The sequence below is a fragment of the Gobio gobio genome (assembly GCF_949357685.1).
Source record: "Gobio gobio genome assembly, chromosome: 7".
NCBI classification, from domain to species: domain Eukaryota; kingdom Metazoa; phylum Chordata; class Actinopteri; order Cypriniformes; family Gobionidae; genus Gobio; species Gobio gobio.
The window spans coordinates 33823186-33842074 of NC_137103.1; the positions used below are offsets into that span (position 1 = coordinate 33823186).

The 18889-nt window shown below is 38.7% G+C and overlaps 1 protein-coding gene across 3 annotated transcripts in view; it reads left to right on the forward strand.

Annotated features, from left to right (window-relative positions):
• gtdc1 (glycosyltransferase-like domain containing 1) overlaps window positions 1-18889 on the forward strand; it is a 63443-nt gene that overhangs the window by 29964 nt on the left and 14590 nt on the right. For all 3 annotated transcript variants that reach the window (XM_079821226.1, XM_079821224.1, XM_079821225.1), the window contains exons 4-6: window positions 984-1157; window positions 14635-14730; window positions 14827-15015. In XM_079821226.1, the coding sequence (XP_079677352.1) occupies window positions 984-1157; window positions 14635-14730; window positions 14827-15015 (459 nt within the window). The remainder of the gene's footprint in view (window positions 1-983; window positions 1158-14634; window positions 14731-14826; window positions 15016-18889) is intronic.

Here is an 18889-nt window from a genome sequence, read left to right on the forward strand (position 1 = left end):
ATCTAATGTGCTAGATATATTACAAAAAAAGCATAGCACACAGTGTAATTTCAATTTCATCATTATTTTCCTCTGTAGAAAAAAAGAATTTGCAAGTTTGTGCAGAACTTGTATATAAAAAATATACATTGGTTTAAGGAGAACGAAAGTGCCACGAGTCTAAATTGGTTTTACGGTTCATAAGTGTGCATTGATGACAAAATATAATTTATAGTAGGATTGCAGAGTATATATGCCATTTTTAATTCATAGCTAATGACATTAAAATGTCTCTATCAATGGTTGAACTAGAAATTTCCAGATGCATGTTAGTATGTCAGTACAAGTAACAAGTACCATTTCTGTACTTGAATGGATTTTAATTCACAAGAGAGACAGTGTGTCTGAGAATAGTTTATCATGCGCGTTACTTGGCATGATGTGATTGGTTAATTATGGGATCGTATAATGGCACTCTAATTCTTAAGAACTCAATGTTTTAAAGCCTAATGTCATAATCAATCTTGATGCTTGAAAGAAAGGGTTTTAAGAGCTCTAATTGGAATACATTGTGATTGTTGTCTGTCAGAATATCATGTCAATAATTCAAAGGCCCTTTGCTTGCTCAACTTTATTAACGTGGTAGAACAGTGACACAAAAAAGAGCTCTGCTCTTCTAATTCACTCTCTAATTGAGTGCAATGCAGTGATTGATTCTGGCAATTGGGGTTAATCAGTGTGCCATTTAAAAGCATGGCGTGTTTGTGGATTCTAATCAACATGTATTAGATATTTTAAGTGACTATAGTTACTGTAGTCGTCTGCTAAGGGTGGCTTCCCATATACGAGTAAAGTTCGCTTTTCAAAACGTATGTTGTTTTCAATAACACTTATTTTTGAGAATTAATTAAGGAGATTTACTGTGACAGTTGTTGTTACATTTTGTGGCTTTGTTTGTCAGAGTTTTTCTTCCTTCATCATCTGAAATGACAATGTTTTCCCAGCCTGGTTGCGGATGTGGTGGCGTTCAACTCCTCGTTCAACATGGAGTCCTTCCTCTCCTCCATCTCCACCTTCATGAAGACCATGCCCGACCATCGGCCCAAAGATCTGGACCGGCTCATCCGGCCCAAGTGCCGCGTCCTCCACTTCCCGATTCGCTTTCCTGATGTCACAAGGTCTGTTTTCTTTATATCCCTCACCACAGCCTTCTAGGGATCACTCCTCCACTGATTAAAAAATGTGCTAGCAAGTTCACTCTTAATCCGCCCCCAAAAGCTGATCGCGTATGCAAGCGTGGTTAATGGCGAGTGGGCAAAGTTGTGTAAGAAAGTGATTAGAATAGACAGCTTTAATATCCTGTGTGGATCACTTGACACGCTCCGGCTACAGATACGTGCTTTTGCTTGGGCGCACATGCATGGACATACACAACATGCCCACTGGGACAGAAAGCGATTTCTTTGTGTTATAGTCTGTTTGATTGTAGATGGTGTAGATATTTGTGTTTGATTTTTGTGTGGCTGAGCGACCGCGGTATAATAATTAGTGAGGATTTTTACTCAGGGCATTTCATCTGCATTGACTGTCAAAAAATCTAACTATGTTTTATTGGACAGGTTATTAAAAATGTACCATGTTTCCAAAAACATTTTCAGAAACCTTTTTGCTCGCATGGACACAAGCAACTCTAGTGAACTGACTATTCATGCTGTGCTATTTAGTTAGTTATCATGAGTTAAATTGCTTTTTTTGTATTTAAATTAACATCTTACCTTTTGAAATTGCTTGATTAGAGAACAAAACCAATTAAAAGCAAATATTTAAAATGTGTGATGTCCTTGTGGTCTCACCCGCCAGTCCCTGAATTGATTTTTACTTTTATTCTCTGAGGTCTCTGAGCACACTGCTCTTTTTTCCCCCCTACAGCTTTAAAATCTCACTGTGCTGTGTACTTCGTTTTGACTTGCGCAGTCTAGATTGGCTTCAGAATTTGCTTCTCGAACTGTCGTCTTCGATCAGCAAGCATGGGTGGTGCTTTTTTCATCGCCCCGTTCCAAAGCAATGTCAAGAATAAGTCGGCTAGAAGCAGCTCCACGGAGGGGCCTGCATCTTATTAGATTCCTAATGAACAGCAAGCAGGACCCGAAACGAGTGGAACAATATTGTTAATTCATTTTGATTCAAGGCATTCTTGGGCTGGCTTATGTGTGCTGGTTTAAAGATTAAAGAGGCTGTAAGCATGTAGTGCATACTATTTCACATCCTCCCATAGCTGTACAGCAGTCATTGTCATTCTGATGCGCATGTCGCTATTGACTTAGAAATATGTGAAAAGTTGTGGAATGGTTGCAAAATTAGTCAGTAGGTTTCATAATACAAACTTTATATTATATATTACAATCTGAGGATTGAAGTTAGGTTGTATAATTAGAAATATAAATATACAAATTATATAGAAAATTATATAAAAAAAAATATATGCAGATATTAACGTTTTAAATAAAATATACATGTAAACACACAAACACCCAATATTATAGAAGTGTAATCTGTTCAGTTGAATCTGAATTTCTATATATGTGTTAGCGCAGCATAAAAGGGTCATGTCATATATTATCACATTTTTCTGTTTTATATGTTTGCAGTCCATTACTTTTCTGCCTTCTCTTTGTTCTTTCAATCTGTATATCTAAAATGTTTATCTTCAGGTCTGAGCGAGGCATGTTTTCCATTATCTCTCTGATGCATGATTTTTTTTTTTGCATTAGTCAGTTCTTTGTTGACAAAATCAAGATTTTTAATGCACACTTAAAAGAAATATCCAGCCGCTTTGTGTTTTCAAGTTTGTTTTTCGTGATTTAGAAGAGCCAGACCAGCACAGACCACTGAGGTCACGTTTCAGTGTTTGTCATCACTAAAACAGCTGTGTACACTTTGCTTTTTTTATGCACCTATATTGATAACATAGCTCTCCCGTTTTGTTACGGAAAAAAAACTTTTGTGTTTTAGAAATGCAAACTGAATAAAAAAGCACTGTATTGATGGAATTGATGATATCCGAGAGCAATATAGCAATATAGCAATATAGACAGCAATATAATGAACACTTTCAAGGTTTGTTAAAATCATCCGTGTGACTCCAGTGGTTCAACCTTAATTTTATGAAGCGACGAGAATACTTTTTGTGCAAAAAAAAACAAACAAAATAACGACTTTACAGTGCTTTTCGTGGTGCTCAAGTGAACAGCATCGTCTGCCGGAAGACTCAAAAGTACTGGACTGTTTACAACGTAAAATTTGAAATAAATAAAATCACAGATTGGTGAGCACTTTGGTACTCTTACCTGATTTGCATTATTCTTTCGATGAATCAGGCAATATATAGTAGGGGTGTAGAGGTTCAAATTACTCACGGTTCAGTTTGTATCACAGTTTTTAGGTTACGGTTTCGATGCGGTTCGGTATGTGCTATTTTCAGGAAAAATGGACTACTATCAAATGAAAAAAGAAAAGAAAATAAGAACAAATAAGCAAACTACTAGTAGCACAAATAAATACAATGGAGCAAAAATACAAATAAAATATAGTTAAGCCCTACACACCAAGGATGATAACTATAAAGATAACTATATTAGCTTCCACACCAGCAGACGGTATTGTTCTGTTTATTCTAAGCGCGTACTTGTCCACCGTTTTAAATGCTCTAAATGGTTTAAATGGATTCTGATTGGCTGTCATTTTTTTTTATCTTTCATCAGTTGGATTAAATCGTTCTGAAAGTGATTCCAATGATATTGTTTCTCTATATCGTTATCGTTATAGCTGTGGTGTGAAATCTGCTATTCTTTAATATTGAGAACGATTTTTAGAACTATATCTTTTTTAGGCGATTTTTAGAACTATATCGTCTTTGGTGTGAATGGGCCTTAACAGTACTTTTCAGGTAGAAAAATTGAATGAAGTAATCAAATTTAAAATAACATGCTTATAATCTTCACTGTATAAAATAAGTAAAGATTAATCATTATTAAAGTTACAAAAGTTATTCAGTCAAGAGCAGTGAGAATTGTAAAAAAAAAAAAAAAATCCATGGATCTACTATACTAACACTGTACAAATGCATTGTCTTTCTCAACTGTTTACGTTGCCTTAACCTACTTTGTTTGCTAGGATACTCATCAAAACAGGCATGTAAAAACACTGCGTTGTCAAAGTTGATATTGTGATATACAAATTTTCGGACACTATTATCGGCATTTCTTCTTGCCTGTCGTCCGGCATGTTTGTTTACCTCAAGAGATTTTGCAAGATTTCCCATGTTCACAGTCTGGTTGTTTGCGAATGGGATCTGTTAGTGTGTGGTGTGCTGTCTTGGTCACATTGTGGGACTCCACACACTACAGGAACATAATTGTTAAGTCTATGTTTATTTTTATCATCATGTTTGTGGTCTTTCACATTTTGAATATTTGATTTACATTTTAACTTTTTTTTAGTGTGGGTTAGGGCTGGACCAGAATATTCAAATATTCGAATATGTGTTCGGTGGGTTGGTATTCGCTTTTTCAATTTTGGGATTTGAATATTTTTTTTTTTTTTTCTGTAACACCTGGTATCGGCCTCGAAACAATTCTCATTCGTGCTTGAATATGTTTACACTATAAAATCTGACGAAATACAATAGTCAATACAATTCTTTTTTTTTTATTTTTTTATTATCTTATATCCTAGCTGTTTTTAATAGGATGGACAGTTGAATAGGAACCCAACCTTGTTATACTTAATAAATATATTTGCTTCTTCTCAGCCTAAGTGTTCCCTGCAACTGGAGTATTCTCTGTCTAGAGCGCACAACTGCATGAGCTTATATGGAAGAAGCGCATGCCTGAGCTTGCATTTTGGGTTAACCTGCATTGGTTTGAAATTGTGGAAAATAGAATAATAGAATCAAAATGTATTAGCCTTTTTACCCATTAGGGATGTGGCCGTGTGCATTTTAGTTTCGGTTTAGAATTAGTGCCAATTCAGGGGCGGGTTGCTTAAATGGTGGGTTCATTAGCCTATTATTCTTAAACGTGAACTATGTAAGATTTTTGCAGTAAAATATCCAAAAAACACTTGGCCAGTGTTATATATTTTGTTCAGTTGAGTACTTAGAATATCCCAAATGTTTCCAACTATTTGTAAATCGTGAGAAATTGCTATTTTAACCAAGGAACCGGGACGTGTGAGCTATGCGTTTGAGGGAGTCGCCTGTTGATTTTGTCATATCTGCGTTACCCTCGGTTTCCGGTTTTATTTAGCAGAAACGCTGTACTCTCACTGCAGTGGGAACAAGTGTCATATCAGCCGCCGAGCGAACGTCATAACTTCCTTTTCAACACACTCAGATATATCTAATACGATAAACAGAGTTGCGTTACCTCACACTCATGACTGGAAAAGAGGAAGTGGCGCCGGCGATCGTGTCATAATAAAAGTCCCGCCGGCGACTATGTCATAAAACTGTCCCGCTCTTCAATCGCTTCTGCGGCCTTGCTCAGCTCCACAACACTCGGTCCTGCTCTGCTTCATAGTACAGTAATGTAAATAATCGCATCCATGAACATGATTTCTGCCCGAGTCCTATCCTGACTTTTTTCCACCGGCTGTGAGGTGAAGACCACATGTCCCAAGATTCTGCGCTCAAACGTGGCGTCATCAAACTACGCCTTTGTTTTGAACAGGCGACCTCTAGTGGACGGAAAAGTTACATAGTGTAGATTTAATGAAAAACACAACAACAACAAACTCCCTTAAATAGTCGCTTTTACATTTCGCTTTGAAACCAAATCTTCCGCGATCATCTTGTCATTCAGCTTCTGACTCCTGCTGCTGGTCTGTGCTGCGACTCTCGTTTGGCTCACGCTGCACGTTCAGTTTTTAATTGTAGTTAAAAAGTGATTTTTACTACAATAAAATATCAAAACAACGGTGGGGGCGGTACCGCGGTGGGCAAGTGATGTAACCGGTGTTATGCCTGAACACCGGTAACGCCGACTATCGCAGCAAGCCTATTACCCATTATTATCAATCTAAATTAATCTAGTGTGAAATATAGGAGCTTGTGTTTTGTATCACTAGTGCAGTGTCCGTTCTCGGAGCTTATAAGCCCTGTCCGCGTGAGGCGTGGCGCTTCTTGAGATTACTGCTTTTATTAGAGAGAAGAATATGTTCAGCCCCTTCCCTCCGAAGCGTCGAATATTCGATGTTGATTACTACCGAAGCTTCGAAGCTCAAAAAATGCTATTCGGACCAGCCCTAGTGTGGGCCAGCCTTTATGTGACAATGCAGCACTGGCCCGATCATGACAATGACGGTTCCGTCTTTAGCCCTGTCCAGAACTTTTTATTATTGTTTTGCCTGTTTTGAACACAGAAGGTAATGTGTGCTGTTTCGGTCTCACCTGTGCATCAACATCTGGGTGATGACCTGTGTAAATTACTGGTCATATTAGAGCATACGATACTCTCATTGAGCAATGTTTACAAATAGTGAGTATTTGGTCCATGTTTCTTGACCATCGCTGTTGTAACAGCATACTGGGAAGCCAGAATATTCCCAGACAAGAGATTTATATTGATGATTTATATGATGCTGGCGGTTCCTTGTCTCCTTCGTTTGCCATGATGAGCTGCAACACACCAACACGTGAGGAACTAAGATGTCAGAAATAAATTTACATTCTAACAGTTGATTGGACAGATACTCTCATGTGAAACGCATATGGAGTGTATCCATCGACAGAAACATACATTAGCGGAACTTTGTCTCTCTGTTTTACGCACTATTATTGATGCATCTTCAGATCTGACATTAACCGCGGTGCAAGTGCGTGTGCGTGTGCTGAATCTTGGGTGGAGATTGGTATGGTTCGATTTTTACAGAGAACTGTTACACCCCTAATAGCATGTGCAAATAAAGAGCACTATCATTGTGCACTCTTAATTGAATCCCTCCTTTGTCTTTGTGTTTGTATTTCTACGTTTGTTTTTTGTTTCTGTGAGGGGATGGATGTGCCCCTACGCTTGGTTGGATGACAAATTTGCCCTATGTGTAAAATGTGGGTTAAGATGACATTAGTAATGTTGGTCCACACTAGTGTGTGTGCATGTTTGCGAGTGTGTGTGTCCGTATCATGGGTAAGAGACGCTGTAAGTAAGCTGACACTGATGACGCAGGGCTCTCGCCTACAGTGTTTCTCAGCTCATTTTCAGATGGTAATTCGCCCCTTCCAAAGCAAACTCACAGAGTGTAAGGAAACGATTATATGCATGGTCGGCCATCCGTCAACATGCCCTGGGTTCTTTTCTCAGCAACCAACTTTGTCCAAGCCTTTTAAGAATTTAAAAATATTCCCAGAGACAAACAAGAGAAGAAACAGAGTATTTGATATGAAATGTCTCGCAGGTGGGCTCCCATTGGTCCCTTGTTTTTGTGATGCATATTTCTTATTTCTTTCATTCTTTTGTTCTTTTTCTGGCAAAACAAACAAACAAGAACCAAGAAGTAAAATTTTTATAATTATGAAAATATCTCTACTGTCATACCGTATTCTCAACAGATGCTGTTAAAAACAAAACAAAAAAAGAATACTGATATAAAATGCACTGTATAGTTGCGAGAGGACAGCCCAGAAAGGTTAGTATAAGGAAACTCCCTTTAAAGTAAATAAAGTACAGGGTTAGCCCGCAGTCACCATCCCCATTTAGTGGAGAAAGATGGAGAAAAATAAACAAGGTAAAAGTAACCTCAGAATGAAAACATCTTTTGCAATATCTCATTGAATGTAGCATAATCCAAATAAATCTCTCTTTTAAAGGCTTCTATTCCCTCGCAGTGTCCTTTGGATCAACTTCATCAGACCTCACTTATTAATTGGCTTTCTGCTTATAGCCGTAATTCAATCGCGATTGACCCTAGTGAGCAGGAGCCCAGCTGAGCGAGGCCATACCACATCATCAATCACTGAAATCCACAACGCTGGTGGCCCCTATTAAAGGCCAGTCTTTGTATTAAAACACAACAGGCCAACTGGGCATGTTTGCATAAAGTCACATGACAATCAGGTGTCCTTTCAAGAGTTTCAGCCCTAAGGAGCCGCCACATCACAAAGACACTCCTGGAAGGACTCAAATGTAATGCTGCTCTGATTTCCATTGTTCTCCGCTCTGGCAGAAGAGTGAATTTGGTTTCCATAGCACTTAACTGGCATCAGATGTTTGCAGAAAGTCCCACCCGATCGGCGTGCTAAGATTGATGGCCAGCACTGTATTGATCCCAATGCTGTGATCTAAAACAATGACAGTTCCTCCTAATAGGGGGACCACAGTGCTATCAAGCTCATCGAAGGGAAAATCTATCACAGGAATCTCTCGCTAGACTCTCGTTGTCAGGAGGACCAGGTTTTCATTAGCCCATTTAACTCAGCACAGATAACTGAAGCTACTTTTCAAAGTTGGTGGGGAAAAGAGGGTATTTGGCTGATTTTTAAAAAGCAGTTCAAAGGCATGGATGTGACTCTCTGTAAGGCGGCCTGCCGCCAATGACTGACTGGCGGAGCGATTCTGTTACTGAAGCAGATGGCAGGATATCCTGCTGTAGAGATTGTCTCAGAACGGTTCAAAGGGAACAGTGCAGTGGAAATTATGCGCCTTGGTCCCATATCGAAGTAATAAAGTTGCATCAAAGACGCCGATTACCTTGTTACATAAACCAGTGCCACGGCTTCATAGTTTTGTGGGTTACATTATTTAATTGAAGCGAGTGGGTGTGTTTTTGTAGAAATGTGTGTAGAACATTGAGTTGTGAACTTCACTCACAGTGATTTCATCCCTGGACGGCTGAGGAAACCATTCTAGTGTATTGGAAAATTTGCTGTTGGTCCAGCACAAGCATGTTTTGTAAATACGCATAACTAATAAAAGCTGCTTTCGTGATATAGCTGCCATGTATCTGCTGATGTTGAACTTCTGCTAATCCTGCTTTTCATACTTGCTCAGGTCCCCGTGGAGGCCTTGATTATCACTGTACTCCCTTGGAGTCGGTAGCCACCAGCGGTCAGAAACTCATCACTTGGCACCCAAGCTCCAAATCCTCATGCGCCTTGCTACTCATCCCGTAGCACTCTCTTTTTTTGATTGCTCTTAAGCCTTAATGTGGGCAGGATGGGGTGATGAGGAGATGGGCTTTCTTAATCAAATCGCTGAGCGTTTAATCTTGTCGGTGAAACATCTGGCGGGCACCTTTTCTCATTTGTTTCTTTGACATCGGATTCCACCACCTCGTGCTCGCAGGACATTTTCAAAAGGGATCTCTATCCTTGTGGCACGAAGACTCTTCAGTATGTGCCCTGTGAAAATAATCCAATGGTAAAGCCCAAAGGTATGGCATGCGTCTGATCTACAGATCACGTGTGCCAGGAACGAACCACAATTGAGTCCATATGGTGCTTTCAAGTGCTAGGAGCGAACCGTGATAAATAGGAATGAATCAAGGATAAAGCCCCTGGCTTCAGAGATTTGTCCCAAGCAGCTGGCTTGTGGCCATAGGTTTTGGCATGATGTAATCAGGACATGCAGGTATTTATAAAACACAAGTAAAAATGTGTCTTCGTTGATTGTTTGCTCTTGACAAGGGGGGATATGTAATCAAGTGCATTACCAGGAATGAATTTTCTAGTCTCAAAAAACCTCAGACCATTTTAGAAACCCAATCAAATTGAATAATTAATATAATTATTACGGTATTATGTAGAGATGGAGTTTGTTGTATTTACTGTGAACTGAGAAGCTCTCAGATGTTTCCAGATCATGAGCTGCTTTAAAATACACAGCACTACACTTTATCATGATTATCATGCATCCCCATTGATTTATTTAAATTTTACATTTGATATAATTAATTATTAGCTTTTCATCAACTCACCAACCCCCTTGCAGTTCCCTCACAAACCAAAAGGGGTTTCCGAACCCTTGTTTGAGAAACCTTTGCTTAGTTTGAAGTGACCGTTGTATATTTTGCTAACAGCCTTTGAAAAGACTGATGTTACATTCACTTTCTTTTCTGCAGTGCCCAGCAAGGGTTCAAAAATATCTTTTGGAGTTCAACCATTGTCTTGGAAGACAAATACTTGAGTCCTCTATTCGATATTCGATGACGTTTTCATCCTGCTTACACCTGCTCAGCTTCTTAACAAAAAGAAGAGAACATGTAAGCAAAGTACAGACAGTGAAACATGACCTCATGGCTCATGTTCCAACTTCCAAGTGAAGTTTAAACAGAACTGGGCATTTTTGCCTACTGTTCTGTCTCTATGGAAACACCACTGATTTTAAACTAATTTCAATCTGCTATCTTCCATTAAGCAAACAAATTTCTCTGTTTACAATAAAACACTACATTGCCACTGCTAACATCCTACTACATGAAAAGATTGTTAGATGAACAGCTATGTGCTTGTAAAGGACTAAGATGTCGAGGTTTTGTTTGAAGTGATCAGGCTGTTATGTCTCTGTTTCACATGACAGATTGTCATAGAATGGGCAGATTTTGACACAACTGCACAAGCCATGTCAGATTTGGTAAGCCATATGCACATTACATAATAGGGAAAGTCTGTCATTGCTAACGCATTCCATAACCCGATACGATCATATCCGTCATCTGCGTTAAATGGAAATGGGGCAAGGCTGTAGTGTCGCTGGAAACCTCTACTAGCCTTCTGTTTGGTTACCTCCTGTGACCTACTTTATCTGTACTGCATGTCAGTCTTTGTCATTAAAATTTGGAGTCCTCATCCCAACGCCCTCAGAGGTATGATATTTTTATTCTCAGTGTCACGTAGAGAAGACTAAAGTCCAGGATGTGTGCCACAGTTGGGACAGGAAGTTTGGCGTTTGACTATGAGGTCAGTTGGTAATAATGAATGTAGATGTTAATGTGCAGTAATGACCTTCTCTGTCCACATCTCAGAGGCTCTCTTCAGGTCTCCTGTGCCCATCATACCAGACCTCTGTCAAGCCACCCTACAGGGCACCCACACTGATGAGACTAATGCTGGCCACGGTGCTTTCAGAACGACACACTTGGCCGCATTAAACCTTTGCGTGATCGGTCGCTTTGGCTCAGTGGGCAGAGAGTGTTATAGGGTTGTTTCAGGTTCAATACAAGTTAAGCTAAATTGACAGTGTTTGTGGCATAATGTATTTTACCACCAACAAATATTTCAACTCTTCTCTCTTTTTTCCGTTTTTTTAAGAAAAAAGAAAACCACGGTTAAAGCATCATAAATGGGGCTGATAGCATGCAGTTTATAGCCACAAAACTTAAATATTTTACACTGCCATTCAAAAGTTTGGGGCCTGTATAGGAGGATGCATTTACCGGTATTTGTTAATAAATGCGGTAAAAACAGTAATATTTTGAAATGTTCTTACAATTTAAAATAACTTTTCTGTTTGAATATATTTAATTTATTCCTGTGATGGCATGCTGAAACATTTATTATTATCATCAATGTTGATAATAGTTGTACTGCTTAATATTTGTGGAAAAAAAAAATATATTTTTTTTTTATAAATATATTTAATAAACTTTATAAATCTATTTACTGTCACACATTGGTAACACTTTACTTAAAGCCCTTATGTATAATGCGTTATAAAGGTATTTATAATGTACATAATAATACATCATATCTTCTATTTAAAAAAAAAAATTGTAACCAAAGTTAAAAGACATAATAATGTTTGCAGATTCTGCAAGTGGCTGTTTGTCATGTGTTTTACTGCATTATATTTTCTAAAATTATGTGGTTACCATTGTTCATGAGATCATACAATGCATTATAAGGTGCATTACAAGGCATAATTACTGCATTAAAAATATGTTTATAATGCGTTATACATAAGGGTTTTAAGTAAAGTGTTACCAAAACATTAATTTTTTTCTTCATAATGTATGTTTACATTTGCGTAGGGTTAAAGGCAATCCTTCAATTTCAATGCCAGTAAAGTCAGTAGTCAAAATAACCAAGGTTGTTGTACTTTTTTGTTATAATTTTATGCAACTCAATCTGATCAGGTCTCAAAGGATGTAACAGTTGCTATAATCTTTCACTGTTCCTTTAAATAGGAGCTTCTCTATCTGCAAATAACAAATAAAAGTGAACATTTAGACAACTCTACAATTTAGTTAATACATGTAAGTGCGTTAACAAAAATATTTGGATTTTTATAGCCTTTGGGCCATGTATACTTCGATTGTAAGCGCTTCATTGCCATCACAACTTTTGCTTTCTTTTTTCAAATTTTGCGGGTTAAATATATGTTTGGTATTAATCAACATTATGCAGCAATTGAGCTTAACTTGTAATGAACCCACTTACTTTAAGCTGTCCTGAGCAACCCAGGAGAACTGCCGGAGAAAGTTTGCACAGCTCACACGTAGCTCTCTCCGCTTCTAAGCCATCACAACGGCCAACCTCAAGATCAATGGAATTTTTCATTAGCCTGGGAAAAAGAGACCGCTTGTGATTATTGCCAATAAAGGAAATTAGATGAAATGATTTTTGACTTTGATTTTCTTTCCTCCCTCTTTTCCCCAACCATCCTTTCACATTTAATCAAATGCAAGGTAAAAGTCATCTCTGAAATTGCGCCTGATTTATAAATAAGCTAATTGGTGGCATTCTCCCTCTCCTGTCAGTGGACACGGCTGTGTTTTTATTGCCTAGTCAAAACCTCCTCGTGTAATTTTCAAAATGGCCCTCGAAATGAAATTTTCCTCCCAGCTTGCAAGGCAGCTCCATCCCTCATACCTTGCCGCAACCACCTTCTTGTCATCTCTTTAGTGCAGCTTTATGTAGCCTGGCTTTCTTGTCCACATCTGTTAGTTAATTCATCCATTGTGAAACTCTTCCGTGGCACTTTTATCAATGGCTAATCTAATGGAGGTGAACTGTTGAGTGACTGCTCTCATTGATACTCTGTCTTTCTCAGGGACGTTTGGAGAATTATAATGGCACCATTTCATATTTGGATAGCCATTGATCGCTTCTGAAGGCATATTTACTGAGATGAATACGGGATTAGAGCATGGCGTCTGAAACGACAACTTCAAAAGAGCAAATAGCGAATGCTCTCTGGACATTTATTCTGTGGCTTTAACAGCTTTCTTTGAAGGTTCTTCCATTCAGACCTCAATTTACCTATCTGTGTTTGACTAACGCTTCCGGAACTTGATTTCATCTCGATGAAAGTGCAGTCAAAATGCAGAAACATGCACGCTTGTGTCCTGTACCCAGTTGAGAAGATGAACCAATGAGAAAAATGCAATAAAGTACTGCTTTCTCTTCTCGTATAATTATTCATGACCGGTACACAGCTAACTCGGAAAAAGTGGGCGGTAGAAATACACCCAAAATTGTGGTGAGTCGAGGCGGCCATCTGAACGTAACTCAGAGAGAAACTCTCTTTACACTCGACTGCATTTACAGCCCCTTTTGTTTTGAAGTCGATGAGTTCTCCAGCACTTGGAAGGATCCACATATATTATAAACATATTGTGGGAAGTCGTGCTAAATCGGTTAGTAGTTTGTCATGTTGTATTGCTTCCCTCCACCACAGAGACTTTGGCTCACTGAAATACATATAAGTGCCACTTAGGACATCCTCTTTATTCAAGCCAATTTAATGAACTGTACTATTACATTATTTTTTATTTCATTTATTATTATTATTATTATTTTTTTTTACTTTTATATTTTATTTAATTTTCCCTTCCCAAATGTGCCTTGTTGCAGAGTGGCAATGTTAAATGATTTGTTTTAAAAAGAAAGAATCTACTGTAACTGTAATGGAAGCTTGCATCAGCAGCCAAGCGTTTGCTGTTAGTGATCTGCTCATTAATCTTTGGAAAATTTATGTTGCATCATGAATATCTTGAATGGCTTTTGTAAATGTTTTGACTTGTTTTGGACTCATTCAATCTGGACTAAAGATAGTGCCATATATCTGTCTTCGGTTTTGCTCCACTGCAAAAAATAATAGCGCGTCAGAAAGCATTGGGGAATCTCGCTCTCAAGCAGCTAATTGGCTCGCGTCCATCACACAACCTACAATTAGGACTCGCGGTGCCATGGAGGCAGCGCATGGGCTGTGCAGTCGCAGAGAACGGAGAAAGTGCTTTCTGCGTTTTATGGATTGCTTTTGGCAGAGAATTATTTGAAAATGTGACTTGTTTTAACTTCTTTAACTTGTAATAATCATCGTGGTTGCAGAATACATCAGTCCGGCTGTGTGCTCGACATATTTTAAGGCTGGGGAGAGAGAAATGCCACATGAGGGCCCTTTTTTCTTTTTTAAAATGTGGTTTTAGTTACCTTCTTTGTTTATTTTGCTCAAACATGTAATGTTCTGACTGGTGTAGCATATGAATTATTTGCTCCTTATGTTGTTTTTCATTATAGAAATCAGTGAAGGTTTGAGAAAAACATCTTTGAATTAGGAATGTGTTTACAGTCGAAGTGTTTTTAATTTCTTTTTTTAAAAATAGTTTTTCCATAGTTTTTCTTATGTGTGTTTTATAGGGCTTTTCCCCTTTCGTCCTCAGATTCCTCCCTGCACACAAACGTCTCAGGCATTCAGTGCGGTGTGATGATATCCACTCTCTGGCAGCTCAAAGCCACGCTCAAACATCAGGTCCAAGGTAATGCTCTGTAGCACTGAAGGCTGTTTGTGCATTAAAATGGCTAAGAGTAAATTATGGGGGCCTAACTAATGACCTTGTAATAAACTCCATCAGTTGTCCAGACCTCACGATAGACTCTGAGCCACCTGAGAAGATTCTTAATGTGGAGGGGCCGCAGAAGTCCTTGAAGCCCACGAGTGTCACACCCCATCAGGAGACGTTGGAGAATGAGCCGGTGTCCCATCCGTATGACGATGAGAGAGGAAAACTTCGGCCACTCCACATAGTCTGGCCACATCGCTGGTAAGATGTTCATGAAAACATTTGACACATTTATTCATCGAGAGCTCATTTAACATCCATTTGTTTATAGAAATGTGGATTTAACAAAATACTTTCAATATTTTATTAACTGACTTATTCTTAATTTATAATTATAATGAAGCATTGTAAAGGTATTTCCTCTACTTTGGGCACTTTTGATCTTAAACAAACATGCTTACATCATTTGTTTTTGAAAACATAATGTGGTTAAATTACATTTTTACTTTTTTGGAATAAAATGGATGACTAATTGTCTTTCTAAGGCTAATTTCATGTCTTGCATTTTTTTGTATACATTAATACACACAATTAATATATATTTCATCCTTTTGTGAATTTGTTAAAAATGCATTTTCATACTATAAATATTGGAATAGTTATTTATCTTTATTTATATAATCATAGAGTTTAAAATGTATTATTCATTTCATGAACTTCTGTCTGAGGCAAGGTTACAACAATAAAATGTTAGGCGTAAGGCATTTGAAACGTAGATAGAAGTAAATGAAATAAATAACTAAGGCATGGTAAAATAAAAAGTATTATGTGATCTTCATAAAAAAAAAAGAAGAACAATTCCTGTTGTCAAAAAAATCAACCCATGGTACATGAAAGTGCTACTTCTTGCAATTGTGGAAACTGCAGAATTGAAAAATTCTAGAAGATTGTTGAGCATTTTCATATTGAAATAATAGCTTTTAGCTGTCACTGTTCCCACTAAACAAAGCACTCACACAGAAATGTAATGCAAGGACCTTGTTTCTCAGCAGACTTCAAACAAGTGCGACATGAAAGCGCCTCAAACTTAAACCTGTACACAACTACCATTCTGTGAGTTATTTGCTTTGGACTGTCCAGGGAATTGTTTGACAGTACGGCAGAGGCATGGAAAATGGATAACATGCTTGTTTTGGTAGAATATGCAAAGATAGACCACTGGTTCGAAGCATGTAATGTGTCCTCCGACCCCCTCGATGGTTGTGGGTCGGATAATATATTTCAGCATCATCTCATTGTTTCTCAAAATCAATCTTGGCGAAAGCCACCATTTGAATATTATCAGTGACATCGGTGTTTGATTCCTCTCAAAACATTTTTTAAATATTTGTATGGACATAATCTCAATTGCAGAAACGGCAACAGAAGAAAACGTCTGTGCCGTTGAGTTTTGTTCACAGGGACCGATGGGGGAGGGATGAGAAAATATTTGATTGCCCGCAGGATTGCTCTGTGGTTTTTGTTGAAGTTTAAATATCTTCCACTCCCCATATTTTAGACCTCCTCTTGGCATGAGTGGAAACCAAACAGCATTGTATCTCTACCTCATCTGCCATGGGCTGAGAAAAAAAGGAAAAAAAGAAACTGTTGCTCAAGCCACATATTTCTCCCATGACTCTTTGCTCATCTCTTGGCAGTGATGATATGTTTCCTTACCAAAAAACACCCATAAATCAGATTAACAACCGAAAAGACCACCGGTGTCGAAGTTTGATGCTGGCACAGGGATTTTGCAATGTTTGTTTGTGTTATGTATCTGTCATTCACCTACTCTTGTATCAGTAACAAAACCATCCATTGTGTAATCTCTTCAAAACTGAGCAAAACACAGATGGATTAGCGCTGTTAACATCCGTGCCTCGTAAACGTTGGCTTTGGTCCGAGTTAAATTGGGATTTACACGGGGTGAGAGCTGCTGGAAAATAAGAAGGGGCTTGGATTATCTTTGACAGTGTGTCCCATTTCATCCTTTTTTTCCAGCCTCTCTTTTTGTCATCATCACTGGTTGCAGATTGTTAATCTCCATGTGGCCTGGATAGGTCTTCATCCGTTGGATTACAGGACTGTCTTATTGCAGGCGCTGACTGGGGCGTATGGTCAGAGAGGGCAGCTGTTTGCAGGTGCATGTGATGAGAGCTTAAATTTGCTTCTGAAAAGCCCATTTACCTAAGAGAGCAACCTTGATTTTCACAGTGACCAACAGGCACATGTTCTTACCAAAAAAAAAAAAAAAACTGCAGTGAAGAAGACATTTACTAAAGTACACCATCAGACAGTCACATGGGCTGGCATGAGTTTTCCCTCTGCTGGACCTTTGTATTTCAGGCGATCATTCTCTGCAGGCAATTACGCAATGTTTTTTTTTTTTTTTCTCTTCTGTGGCCTGTCTTGAAATCCAGACATATTTGTGTATCTCTCGGTCTTCCCAGACTGTGCAGCGGGCACTAATGACCAAGTAAAAAAGACACGGCCACTGACTCGTCACCACACTGTGCTGGCATGGCTCGTGACTGGTTCCACAGTTCCTCCTGCGCTGCTCATCGCCAGAGCCGTGCCGCCGAGACCCCCATTAGAGAGGGACGGTGCTTGGAAGGACATGATATGTTGGAATTTTGAAAACGGCACAAAGGACTTAAAGCTGACTTGTGTGCAAACATCAAAAGTCAAATATTTTCTGGAATTCTGCCTTTGCTCGCAATTAAAACTAATGAATCAGGGTCACGAAACAGCAGAGAAGTGGAAAACGAATCGTTTACTGACAGTCAAAATGCTATCAAAGACGTCAGCACATACATTTTCACATCCATTCTTCTATAGTTACCCCCTTATTATGGCCCCACCATGCACCCCTCCCAGAGGAGGAACAGTGAGAACGATCGACACGGTCATGGTTTGTTTTGTCTTGTTTTACCGGAGGCTTTGCCTCCGCTATTTTCAGCTGACCCTAATCAATCCCCAGATAACTGAATCCTGGTCTTTCAAGAGCCCCATTAATTAGCCCTTTCGCTTCCTTCTGATTTGAATCCTTTAACGTCATGCGTTTGCAGTAAATAGAGTTTGAATTTTAAAACATGCACCTCATGGGTGCGACTTAAAGGGGAATATTTAATCATAGCTGTCTAAATGAGAGGATCATATTCTTTTAAGTGGTACCGGATGACTGCTAATGAGGATTCGCCGGGTCCCTGCAGAACCCTTTTTTTCGTATTTGTTTTATTTGGTTTCTGTCTCATTGCACTCTAAGGTCAAAGGGTAAGAAAACCCCCTATTTTAGTATTGGGAAGTAACACATAGTGTATATATACAGTATGTGGGCATTTACACTACTGTTTAAAAGTTTGGTCTCAGTAAGATTTTGGTTGTTGTTGTTGTTGATGAAAGAAATTATTCATAGGGTGCATTAAACTGATCAAAAGTTATACAAAAGATTCTCTCTCTCTCTCTCTCTTTTCTCTCTCTCTCTCTCTCTCTCTCTCTCTCTCTCTCTCTCTTTTCTCTCTCTCTCTCTCTCTCTCTCTCTCTCTCTCTCTTCTGTGTATGTATGTGGATTCAGGTATACCCTAGGTGTGTGTGGTGTCAGGTAGACCCTACGTTAGGGACAAAATGTTCAAAATCCTTGTCCTTGTGAGGAAATGTTTTGGTCCCCATAAGGAAAACGGCTAATAAATCATATAAAATTGTTTTGAAAATGCAGAAATGCAGAAAGTAAGTGCAATCTTGATTGATTTTTGCAGTGTGTGTCCATACTAGCCGTATGATCTCAACCTCAAACTTTATTTGGGTCATCCATGTTTGCCACCTATCATTAACATCTGCATTTAAAATGTCCCTTATAGTATAGCTTGTAGAAAGTTTCCGATAATTAATCGCTAATTTGATTGTGTTGTACGTTTAATAATCTGCATTAATGCCCAGACCAGACGTCACAGACCAGCAGCAGCCGCAAGTGCATTTTAGTGAACTTGTTTGTGCGGGTCTCTGCTCTTCCAGTTTTAGTGCGAGAGGCACACTGAGCCCCAGCAATCCCTGCATAACATAACTGACATATTAATTAACCCTCCGCTATGCTGTCAGT